The following is a 12,574-nucleotide window of genomic DNA, read 5'->3' on the forward strand; positions in this document are numbered from 1 at the left end:
AAACTCATGATTTTTCTTCTTCTTCTTATATTTTTATTGCAGTATGGGTTTAAGTTTTCCTCTGCGTGAACTAATTACTGTATATATTCAGTGATAACTATCCAGTCACTGCTGCAGATGATGGCAGTGGGCATTCATTATTATTATTATTATTATTATTATTATTATTATTATCCTAACCTTTTTTAGGATGCTATTTCTCCATCAGTTTTCAACCAATCATCACCAAAGTTCACATGAAGAATACCTCTGGTCTAAATTACCTTGCTATGACTTTTGGTATTGATCCAAAGCACTGATCCAGAATGATCCATGAAAAACATGATTTTTTTCAATCACTTAACTGTCAATTTTCATGATTTTTTAAAATGTTTTTTTTATTTTTATTTTTTTATTTTGTTCAGGGCAGCAGGGTGCAACTCTTCCTCATTAAGCATCATTCTCTATCTCTTACCATTCCAGATCTATAGGGTACAGTGACCAGATGTCCTGGTTTGTAACAGCTAGCGCAAATTACTGTACCTTTTAGTCACAGTTCAGTCTCTGTCTAGTTGTTTTTTTTGTTTTTTTTTTAAATTTTTTGACATCAGGGTGACCTATTTGGTAAACATTGCACACTCTTACCTCTATTCCACCAACAGAGAACCAAATTATGAACCGTTCCAAGCATTTCTACAGAAAATAAATGGGTTCGGAACTTGAAAATTTAGTTCCCAGCTGGAACCAAAATATAGCTGGATTTTCCAGCATGAACCATATCTGCATTAAAAAAAAAGGTCAGGGGTTATCAATGAGTTCCATCATCTTGTTATGACCATTTACTCCTGTTGTGAATTTTGCAACGCCCTTTGTTCATGATGCATCCTTGATTACAATGGTTCTGCTCAAAACTGGTGAAAATGTGGGCTGGTTTGCTACCAAAGGTCAAAGAATTCTGAATGGAACCAGTTTGAGAACCCATCCCCTGTTGGTCAAAAAGGGATATTGAGCTTTGAATGCTCTCGTTCAGCTTTTTCTTATTAGTGTATGTATAAATCTCCTATTTAAAATGGCACAGCATTGGATCTCTTCTTCTTTTCTCTCTCTCTCATTAAACGAAAGACCTCCAAGTAGATTTTGCAGCCACCCCCCACTCTGTGACACTGCTTGAGGTTTAAATCACCATCCAGCTGCCATGACCTTAAAATACCTGCTGTGTTTCCGGTTAAATGGACTCCGTTCAACCAGAAACCAAGATAGAGGCCTCTTTACTATAGAGTTGTTGGTATGAAGCTTGTTCTAAATAAGTGGCCCAACATAACAACATGAAAATTTCCAGCGAAGTAAAGCTGGACTGGAATTTTTTATTGCATGAAAAAGTTCAGACAGTCTACAGTAGGTGTTAAATCATAATGAAGATGATATTGATGGAAAAAAAGAGGCTTTAAATCATGTGTGAGGAGATAATTACCCTCAACAGAGGACTGTTCATGACCTCATGGTTGATAACTGTCGTTGGTCACTTTCTTTAGTTTGGAAATCCATGAGAAACATTGCTACATACCAGCAAAACACTTACATGAAATACATTTCTGTATAATAATACCTCGTGATCATCAGGACTGACAGTTTCAGTTTAAGGAACATACTTCTGACTGACTTCTGCATTTTTGTGGTTTTGCTGTCTCAGGACTCCTGGGACAAGAGCCAGTCCAGGAAGTGAATGAGGACATGGAGTCAGAGGTGGACCTGAATAATACTATAACAGAAGAAGAGAGAGAGGAAATGCACAATGAGCTGACCAAGGTATTTTTCTCATGATTTCATCAGAAGTAGTGTCATGCTGTGGAAATCCATTGCCGAGTTAATGATGAACGCTACACACTGTTGTGAATCCAAAGCCAAAAGAAGTAAAGATGTTCTTTGTAAATTTTTGTAAAGGTTTGATGCAGTGTTGATATTCTTCCTGATTTTGCTTTACACAGGTGCCCATCCTCCTTACGATAGGCGAATAGGAACTGCTTTAAATAAGAGTTGGGGAAGAGAGTAATTTATGGGGGTAACATGTGCATCAGGACCCTGGCAGATAATTTCAGAACAGACTGTATTTAGGATTTTATAAGAGAAAATGGAGCAGGAACTGCAATAGTTCTGACATAAGGTTGTGAAAGCAAGCAGCAGAATTTCCAACTTGTTCAACCGCAGTAGTGGTCTTGCAGAGTAGAAGAAAAACCTTGTTCATTTGTCCCCTCTCTCTCTCTCTCTCTCTCTCTCTCTCATTTTCTTGTTTTCTCTTTCATTTTCTCTCTTTCGTTCACACATTTTCTCTCGCTTGTTCTCTCCCTTTTGTTCTCTCTTGTTCTGTTGTTCTGTCTCTCTCTCTCTCTCTCTCTCTCTCTCTCTCATTCTGTTGTTCTCTTTTTCTTGTTCTCTCTCTTGTTCTGTCGTTCTCTTTTTCTCTCTCTCATTCTGTCTTGTTCTCTCTCCCTCTCTCGTCCTCCCTCTCTATCTCTTTTGTTCGTTCTCTCTCTCTCTCTCTCTCTCGATCAGATGTGAACACAATCACAATCAGCTAAAGACCAAAACACTGGTCAGTAGCCTGAGAGCCTGGGACAGGCAGATTTAATGTCCTGGCTGTTAGTTGTTGTTTTTTTTTTTTCATACAGAAGTTGCACCATGGACACATAGATTAAACAACCAGAACAGAACAAACCCTAATCCTTATTGACTTTCTTTCATAAAACAAATGTTTTCATTTGGTGTGTATGTTTAAACATAATACTCATTACAGTGGTGCGACACACCTCAGTTCCGTAACTGTAGCTCAAGCTTCCTAATCCCACACCCTGCTGCACTACACACATCAGCCAATGGGATTAATTACCATGCATGAATGATAGACAGTCTGTTCAGGATCAGGAACACAACATACAGCAAAAACAATGAAACACAACTTTCGTTTTCTCATAAACCCTCACTCTCCTTTATTTCATCCAGCAACTTTATGTTGAAACAGATATTAAATATCCTGAATAAACAAAATATGAGGAGAGAACACAAGCTTTTGCCTGAAACATTGATCAAAGTCTTTTTCAAGGTCTTAAAGCACGACATTAGAAACTTTTTATTAAAACAAAGGATCATATTTATAAACTGATTCATTTCCCTTAGTCTGTTAGCACTTTACTAACAAACTAGCTGGCCATATTTTATTACAATAAGTACATTACGATGTTTTCGCTTGATCAAATATGAGACAATCAAAACATGGAAATGGGCAGCAGAATGAAACTTTTACTTGCGTAACGGTATGTTAAATTTGCATCCCCATGCATCTCAGTGAACCCGAAATCAATTCAACCACAATTCAAGTCTGATTCAAATGCAGTTACCATACAGAAAATAGCCACTAAATCAAAGACCTTTTATAAGTACATTTCCAGCTGTGACCCCTCCCACACTCTCCTGTTTTGTTTTTCTCATCCGCTTCTGCAACTGATCCTTGAAGGATACGTTGCAATGCAGAAACCTGTTTTTTTTTTTGTCAGTTGGAGGAAGAAATTGTCACATTGAAACAAGTGCTGGCCTCCAAAGAGAAGCATCACGCTGAGTTGAAGCACAGGCTGGGCATGACGACGTTAAGTGAGCTGAAACAGAACCTAAGCAGGAGCTGGAACGATGTTCAGTCAAGCACAGTGTAAGTAAACTCCTGCTTCTTGGGTCACATCTTCACTGTCACGTATTCCCCCAACAGCAGGTGTCATGGTTCCCAATGCTACTTTTGTTTCACATTCTCAGTGTGCTTTTGTTTACTATGCTGTGTTTTTGTTGATGTTTTAGTGCTGTCTCTGCCCCTGTCCTATCATTAGCTTGTTACCTGACTGTGTTAGTCCTAGATTAGCTTGTGTGTTTACACTGTGTTGTGTCATTGTTTGTTGTTAAGTCCAAGTCCTTTTTTCTGTTTATGAAAGTATTTCCTGGTTTTGACCCTCGTTCCTGCATGATTCTGATTTATAGAATATTTAATTCCGGTCTACGATTAGTTGAGCAACATTCCAAGAGTGCCGATATTCTAATATGTTATAATACGGACTGCTATTACATGAAAACCATTGTAACACAGTCAGCTCATGGCTCTCAAAATTTATATCTTTATGCAGCTGCATTTGAGAACTCAACAGTCTCGGACTCAGAAAAATGACAAAGTCCCAACTTTTGGTTATGCTAGGGGCCAGCGCGACTTGGAGGCCCATGGGGGGGGGGGGGGGGGGGGGGTGTTAATCTGAGCTGGGGGGGGTAGACGGCTTAAGAGTGGGTGCCCATGCATGGCTGATGTGCCGGGTAAGGGGTCCAGGTAGTGTTCCCCAGTTCCGGGGCGTTTGTGTTCTGGGCTGAATAAGTGCGGGCCCCCGGGTGAATAACTGAGGGCCCTGGGGTGGTACCAGGACATGCTTGGTCTCTTTTTGCAGCGGTCTCAAAAGTAGCCGGTCACCGGCGGCAAATCGCCAGCTATGGCTTGTTATGCCGCCGGCTATTGTCAGTCAAGTCACAAAATTTAATATTAAATATTTCTGACAGCAAAAAAAGTTGTGAACGTAAATTACATCCACTATGTCATGTACGTCCGTTGCCGCGTCAACTGTGTTTACATCCTCGACACGAGTGCAGCCATTACTGCCACCTGTGTTGCCAGATTGTGTTTACATCCTCGACACGAGTACAGCCATTACTGCCGCCTGAGTTGCCAGATTGCGCGTTTTCCCGCCCAATTTGGGCGGTTTTAAGTGCATTTTGGCGGGTTTTGAACATATTTTGGGCTGTAACACATCAGCAGTATCTGGCAACATATTTTTTTACTTAATACAAGAAATTAATGGATGCCAACGTTTTTGCTAAAATGGTATTTTATTTTCCATTGTTTAGGCAGCTTCAGCATCATACTGTGAGATTCTGTTCAAATTGTTTTTTTTTCTTCTATGAAGCCTGAGCCATTTATTTTATTAGTTTATAATTATTGTTTAATTTAGTCTTCAGGAGAGGCTGCCTGCACACAGTACTAGTATTAATAGTTTTTTTTCTTACATGAAAGCTGAGGCATTTATATTATATTTTAAGGTAACTTCATGTTGTGCTGTGAGGTTCTCTGCACTTTAACTTTTGAACCAACAGGTGCATTTGGATAAGTAAAGCCTATTTTTCTGCATTTTTGTAGTCCTGGTAATCTTTTATATTGGTAAAGTTGTTTATAGGACCATTTCTCAGTGTCTGTTTTCTTAATCAATAATTTTTCAGTAATAACTTAATATTTAACATATCACTCAATTTTAAACAACCCCCGCGCCTCCCCCATAGTCTCCAAAATTTCTGTGGGAAACACTAGCGTGCGTAACAAAGCTAATCAAGCTTAAGCTAGACGACCCGCCTCAAATACCTGTCCCGGGTAAATGTTATCCCAATTTTAGATGGCCTGTTCCAAACCATCCCGCCCCATGAAAAATTCGTACTTGCATATCTCTCTCTCTCTCTCTCTCTCTCTCTCTCTCTCTCTCTATCTATCTATCTATCCCTGCACACTTTGCGTGCATTATGTCTGCCGCTGGCAGACATTTTACCATTTTGCACCCTACTGTAAATTATTTGTACCCTGCTATTCTCCCAAACTTTGAAGCCCCTGTCTTTGGAAAGTTTTTGTGTAGACGGAGGCGGCTCTGCAATCTGGTGGCCATGGGCCGCTCGGCTGGCGAGCAACGGAACATGAGCCCCATGGTTCCAGGGCAAATAATGGGCTAAGGCGAGGTCGTACTGGCCTGGTGGAGGGCTCGTTGGAACAGTCTCGGCGAGACGGAGGTAGCTGTGAAATCTGGTGGCTGTGGGCCACTTGGTTGGCGAGTAACGGAGCATGATCCCCACGGTTTCTGGGGTGAATAACGGGCCGATGGCCAGGGGAGGGCTTGTTGGAAAGTTCTCGGCAAGACAGAGGTGCCGAACTGTGGGACTTTGTCATTTTTCCACCTAAGTTACTTGAAAATGCATTAAGATGGTTTGAATGAAACGATACTTTTGCAGCGAACGTCACGTATCTACGAAACTTGCTTCATTTCGTCGGACTACAGGCCCACACAAGATTTCAACAAATGAAAGTTAGACTTTAAAAAAAAAAAAGGACTAAAATGTGCTGTTATGCACTATGCTTGAACTGTGCTTGTTGCACGATAATCATTGTTATATTCTTTGAACACTTCTCGTTTACTTGTTAACATGCAGTTAATTATTACAGGATTGTCCCTGTTCTTGACTGCTATTGTCATTTTTATAATGACTTGTAATTAACTCGGCAGTGCTACTACTTTGGATAGAATTATGCTGACAGTTGTTCAGAGCAGGTCAAAACTTGTATTTTTATACCTTGCAATGCAAACGCAGGATGTCACTGTAGAAAAAACAAGTTATGGGAAATATAAATTTATTTTATATATGCATATACATAAATAAAATAACATACATGAGCATGCATTGCTCTAATCCAGGACAAGTACGTGTAATCAGTCTTTGAAGTGCGCGCTGCTCAGAGCGTGGAAGCACATAAGTGAGAGTTCGAAGCATGCAGGCGTGAACGTGGCAGCAAAATATTTTGACACGTTATATACATTGACAATCAACAATTTAAAAAACTAGATAGAGACTCAGTAAAGTCACAGTAATTTGCACTAGCTGTCACAAACTGGGACATCTGGTCACCATACCCTATAGATCCGGAACGGTAAGAGATAGATGATGACGCTTAGTGAGGAAAAGTTGCACCCTGCCGCCCTGAACAAAAAATATCTGTGATATTTCGCCACTGGGGGCGCTATTTTTGGGCAAAAATTCCAATCTTTCCTCAAATTTGGTCAAACTTCACGGCCACCCTCTTACTACCTCCCATGTCATGTATACCACCTTTTGGGAATTTTCGTCCATGGGGGGCGCTGTTTTTGGCCGACGCAATTGCTCCAAAACGGGCTTTTGGTAAATAATTCCATAATGCTTTTCCTTCACACCACTACCTTGTGCTAGTGCGTTGCTGTTGTAGACACTTATTTCTCCAACTCATAATCGCTCATGTTCAGCATAGCGCCACCTACTGACATGGGAAAAACCAAAAATTTTATTCTTCAAAAATCTATATCTCATCTTCTATTTACTCAATTGTCATCAAACTTCATACGCAAACTCTTCATAGCTCACCTGACATGTACGCCAAATTTTGTGCACTTTCGCCCCTGGGGGTGCTGGTTATGGCAGAAATGATATTGCAGCTTCTGATTTGTCAAACTTGGCAAGCAAACTCTTTACAAGACCCTTATTGGGGCGCTATTATTATTAGGGCCCGAGCACCGTTCAGTGCGAGACCCTATCGTTGCCATGTGTCCAATTCTGTGCTTTGTCGCCATTGCGGGAGTAATGTCTCTTGCCGAAGAAGCTGTGGAAGGTATTTCGCGGGGACGCATGCCCCCGCCCCCCTTGGCCGCTGGCGCGAGGGCCCGTCGAGGCCGCTTGCGGCTTTAATAATAATTTATTGTTGTTGTTGTTATTATTATTATTATTATTATTATTATTATAATAAAAGTAGAAAGATCCTGAGTGGGCGTAACAATTTGCGCTAGCGCAAATTAAAGAGTTATCAGCATGGTAAAAACGATCGTAGTTCTTGCAGTTTCTTCATCAGATATCTTCAGGGGACTGGTTTATCTAATAAATAAAGCTCATAGGGGGCGTCGTGGCTCAGGTGGATAAGGCGCCGTACCATAAATCCGGGGACCCAGGTTCGATTCCGACCCGAGGTCATTTCCTGATCCCTCCCCGTCTCTCTCTCCCGCTCATTTCCTGTCTCTACACTGTCCTATCCAATAAAGGTGAAAAAAGCCCCCCAAAAAAATCTTTAAAAAAAAAAAAGCTCATAGAATGTCTTCTACTCGAGCCATGCCAGATTTTCCATGATATCCGTTACAACACGGATTCACTCATAACACAGTCGGATTCTTTGGATCTCAACTACTGTGTTATAACAGTGCTCCACTGTATAACCAAACTGGGATGTTTCACTGTTTTGTATCACACTGCTTGTGTCTGGTCGCCACATAAAATTCCACTTGCTAGTTCGAAACAGTTACTACAGTAGAGTTAGCACTAGGGCTGCACGATTCTGGAAAAAATGTGAATCACGATTTTTTTTGCTTAGAATTGAGATCACAATTCTTTGGCACGATTTTTTATACAAAATGTTTATCGCACTGTTTATAACATCTGCATTGCTGAGGTTATTTTTTACTTGTCTTTTATTTATTTATCTTTTTATTTATCCTGTTTTATTAATTTTATAGGCCTAGTTATTCTGCTTAATTTATTTTTGTCTACATCCATGTATTTTCTTCATCTGTTATCCTGATTTTTGTGGATTTGTTAGATTGTACCTGTTTTATATACTTCAATTAAAAAAAAAAAGTTAGGCTACGATGCATGGCTGAATGCAACATGAGAAGAGAAAATGGAGAATAGATTGCGTCATTCTTATTTACTAGTTTATGAGTTCAGTTTCTGCACTACATTACACACATTCATATTAGTCTTACAGTTACATTGACTTTTTTTGTTCAAATAATACTTAATGAGATTAATGTTTATTGTTAATGATTTAGGCCAATGCTCGATTTTGGTTGTTTAAAATACCTAAGGGGTACTGGGTAAACTAGGTCTATGGTGCAAAATATTTATAAACATCTGATAAAAACCCGCCGAACTAACGTCAAACCCGCCCAATTTTTGTCAACCAGCCCAAGCCATTTTTTGCCCACAAAGTAGAATTGAAAACCCCCCAATTGGGCGGGAAACCGCCCAATCTGGCAACACTGGTTTCCACACACTCAACTGCAGGCGGGCTTCCTCCACTGACTGAATCACGTTGTAAAGACGCTTTACCATAGGTCGAGGGAGGAGTCAGCGGCAGTGCTGCCTTTAGGGGTGCTTGAAAAAATCCGGGAAGAAATGGGAGCGTTTGTTTGTGATGCCGCTTGTGAAATAAAATGCTTAAGAATCGTTGTGTTTCGAAATGAGATCACGTGTATGTGTGAATCGAGATCGCGATTTTTTTTTTTTAACGATTTATCGTGCGGCCCTAGTTAGCGCTATCATCAGTGAACATGACAAATGATAGTCATGAATATAACTTTTGACTTGTCCAATGAAGTGAAAAGGAAGAAGCAAAGCCAGTTTTAACAGAAACACCTTTCAAGGAAATGTACAAATCAATATGAGCTAGCTAGCCAAGGAGCTGTTAAAGTGCTGATGACACGAACATGACTCTATGCAATTTCTTAAATAAACTATACAACATGGCAAACATGTTAGATTTCTGTTATAATTACGTGAAAAGAAGCTGTTGTTACGCGAATATCCAACTTTTAATTGCACAGCGCAAGAAAACTGGGTCCGTGGCTCGCGGCCATGTTGTGACGTCAGCGGAAGAACACGCTGCGGTTCACTGGCTGTTCTACTCAATGGAAATGGCGCATGAAAACGCCGGTGAACTCTCTAGTGCTAGCTCTTCAACAACCAAATACTGGTACTTTAAGCAGTGATCATGATGGCATGATTTTATCTGATTTTAAATAAATGAGATTGATAATAATGTGAATGTTCACAACTAGTACATACAAACTCTGCAGCTTCTGATTCAGCAGCTGCGTCATACTCCGCAAAAACATCAGCAAGAACCTACAATATAAATGGAAATGCAATACACTAAGCTGAAATGACTTTTGGAAAGTATAATTTCTAAATTTTTTCTACATATTCTTGAAGTCGGTCATCGGGGTACTTGCTACCATTCCCTAACAACGCATGGCAAAGGGTAAAGTGTAGTGTTGCTACGAGTACTTGCTAAAGCCTCCGGTGGAAGATCCTCGATGTGCTGATAAGACATACAGTTCTATATAACACAAAAGTGTCACGATAATCACAAAACAGATGCAAATTGTTAAAATACCTAATTTTTAAGCAATCGTGTTGATCTCTTCCGAATAGAATCTATGATAGCCTACCCTCTTTACCCTTTGCCTCTCGTTGCTAAGCGGCAGTTACATGAAAGCCGCAAGCTTTCACAAGCAAATACATGACTGATATCACGCCGACTTTATGATTACATTTATGATTATCATGAATGTGTACTCTATGAGCGCTCTGGAGCGAGTCACTTCCAAGATGGCCGCGCAGACCGCATGGTTACTATTTTTAGCATCATGTCGGAGCACTCTATAGCTCTACGTACCTTTATCTTATGTCATTTCTCAACACATGTTCTGACAGGAGGACTGTCTTTGGAGGAGTCGCCTTGTCCCAGGCGACTGCTGGATCTGGCATAGCTACTAGTAGACCCCCTCCGGAATACTGTAGGCACTGCTGATGGTAGCAACACACGTTTGTGCTGAACTGCACACCCAAGAGATTCCTTTAAGCTGGGAAGGGTGTCAAAACAATCCAAATCGAAGTGTTCAGAGCACAGGACGGATGTTGGTGAGGGCTCCCACTTGTCACGAGTGCGCCTGACTTGCTTCACCCACTTCGCATGCAGCTCGGGATCTCTGGGAAACTTGAATAAACTTACCCCATCCTTGTGGGTTTTGGAGCAAAAGCCGGCAACACAACGCGAAGGCATAATAAATAATGTGTGTATGTGTGTGTGTATATATATATATATATATATATATATATATATATATATAAAATGTGTATAATAATGTCTAATAAAAATACTAATAATGATAAACTGAACACCTGCCACATCAACAACAAACTGGTAAGTTAGGAGGAAGGTTCTTTCGCTGACGTCATATAGCTCCTCCTCCTCTTTCGTCTCCTGGGTGCTGCAGCCCCGTCAAATTTGCCCAAATAGCCGCATTTTTTATCATAACTTGTAAAATAGGCGCCTAAATAGGCGCCTTCGTGAATTAATATATGGATCATCGGGAATTACTTTTTATGTTATAAAACATCGCCAAAGATGTCAAAAACGTGTCATCAGCACTTTGTGAGTATAGCTCCTTCAGGATCTATTTCTGCTAGTGGAGTAAGAATAAATAAAACAATTGGCCAAAATTTTATTGTGTCCAAAATGTCATTCAATATTTCATTTGAACACTGAATCACAGCTGTGATGATATTCAGTATAACCGCACACTTGCTCATGCAGTATTGCTTGATTATGGATTATCCTTGTTTGACATTGCCCGTCTGTGTTTTGTGTCTCTGCTACAACAAATTTTGATTATGATTCTTGGACTATTAATCAAGGCGCAACTGAGTTTACACATTTGGCATGAATGCTAACATGGCCCATCACCAAAACGATACGATCCTGACTGTAAAGCATGGTGGTGGGAGCATCATGTTGTGGGGAGATGCTTCTCATCTTGGTAATTAATGTTTTACTGAGTTTATATATTTAAATCCTGGCTCTCACCGTATGGTACATTCAGCAGAATCCTTCCTTTTCACTGATTTTCATTACACCTCTAATCTTTAAATGGGCAAATATTTCCATTGAACTCACTTTAGGCCACACCAATTCGATTAGTTGGTTCTCGGAATCACCGCTTGAAGAAAATGCAAAATGAAAAAAAAATCAAAATCGACTGCAGGTTGAGGTCACGTGACGTCGAAAACCAATCAAATCGCCCCTTTCACTTTAGATAAAGACTTGTGGAAGAAACATGCCTGTGGAGGGGAATCCTGCAAAGCCTGTGTTTGTGATTGTTAGGATACAGTGCCTTGAAAAAGTATTCATACCCCTTGAACTTTTTCACATTTTTCCACCTTACAACCACGAACTTAAAAGTTTTTTATTGAGATTTTATGTGATAGACCAACACAGAGTAGCACATAATTGTGAAGTGAAACGAAAATGATAGTCTTCAAAATTTTAAACAAATAAAAATCTGAAAAATGTGATGTGCATTAGTATTCGGCCCCCCTGCGTCAATACTTTGTAGAGCCACCTTTTGCTGCAATTACAGCTGCAAGTCTTTTGTGGCATGTCTCTACCAGCTTTGCACATCTAGACACTGACATTTTTGCCCATTCTTCTTTGCAAAATAGCTCAAGCTCAGCCAGATTGGATGGAGAGCGTCTGTGACCATCAATTTTCAAGTCTTGCCACAGATGCTCAATGGGATTTAGGTCTGGACTTTGACTGGGCCATTCTAACACATGAATATTCTTTGATCTAAACCAGGGCTTTTCAAAGTGTGGGGCGCGCCTCCCCTAGGGGGCGCCAGAGTTCTTCGGGGGGGCACAACGTGAGAAAAAATAAACCAGAATAAGTTACTATTGCGGACATTTAGCGAACTTCAGCTAGCCTTTGCCAGAGACAAAATGGACCAATTTTTAGTACCTAAAGCTACAGTGAGTGAGGAGACAGAGTCTGGGCCAAGCAAAAAACCAGACTCTCCAGGATTTCGCGATGTTGCGATTTGCAACGTCAACACAAATTCAGCCAATCCCCGCGAATTCAGGGCGGTGTTGCAATTATATCCAATCACCGCAACCTTCCCGCAAATTT

At 40.4% G+C, this 12,574-nt stretch overlaps 1 protein-coding gene across 2 annotated transcripts in view; it reads left to right on the plus strand.

Annotated features, from left to right (window-relative positions):
* The window catches only part of tpd52l1 (tpd52 like 1), an 83,520-nt gene that overhangs the window by 29,316 nt on the left and 41,630 nt on the right, over positions 1-12,574 (plus strand). For both annotated transcript variants that reach the window (XM_060916453.1, XM_060916452.1), the window contains exons 2-3: positions 1,670-1,785; positions 3,528-3,676. In XM_060916453.1, coding sequence (XP_060772436.1) covers positions 1,670-1,785; positions 3,528-3,676 — 265 coding nt within the window. The remainder of the gene's footprint in view (positions 1-1,669; positions 1,786-3,527; positions 3,677-12,574) is intronic.

Source organism: Neoarius graeffei, chromosome 3 (genome assembly GCF_027579695.1).
Source record: "Neoarius graeffei isolate fNeoGra1 chromosome 3, fNeoGra1.pri, whole genome shotgun sequence".
Classification (NCBI taxonomy): Eukaryota; Metazoa; Chordata; class Actinopteri; order Siluriformes; family Ariidae; genus Neoarius; species Neoarius graeffei.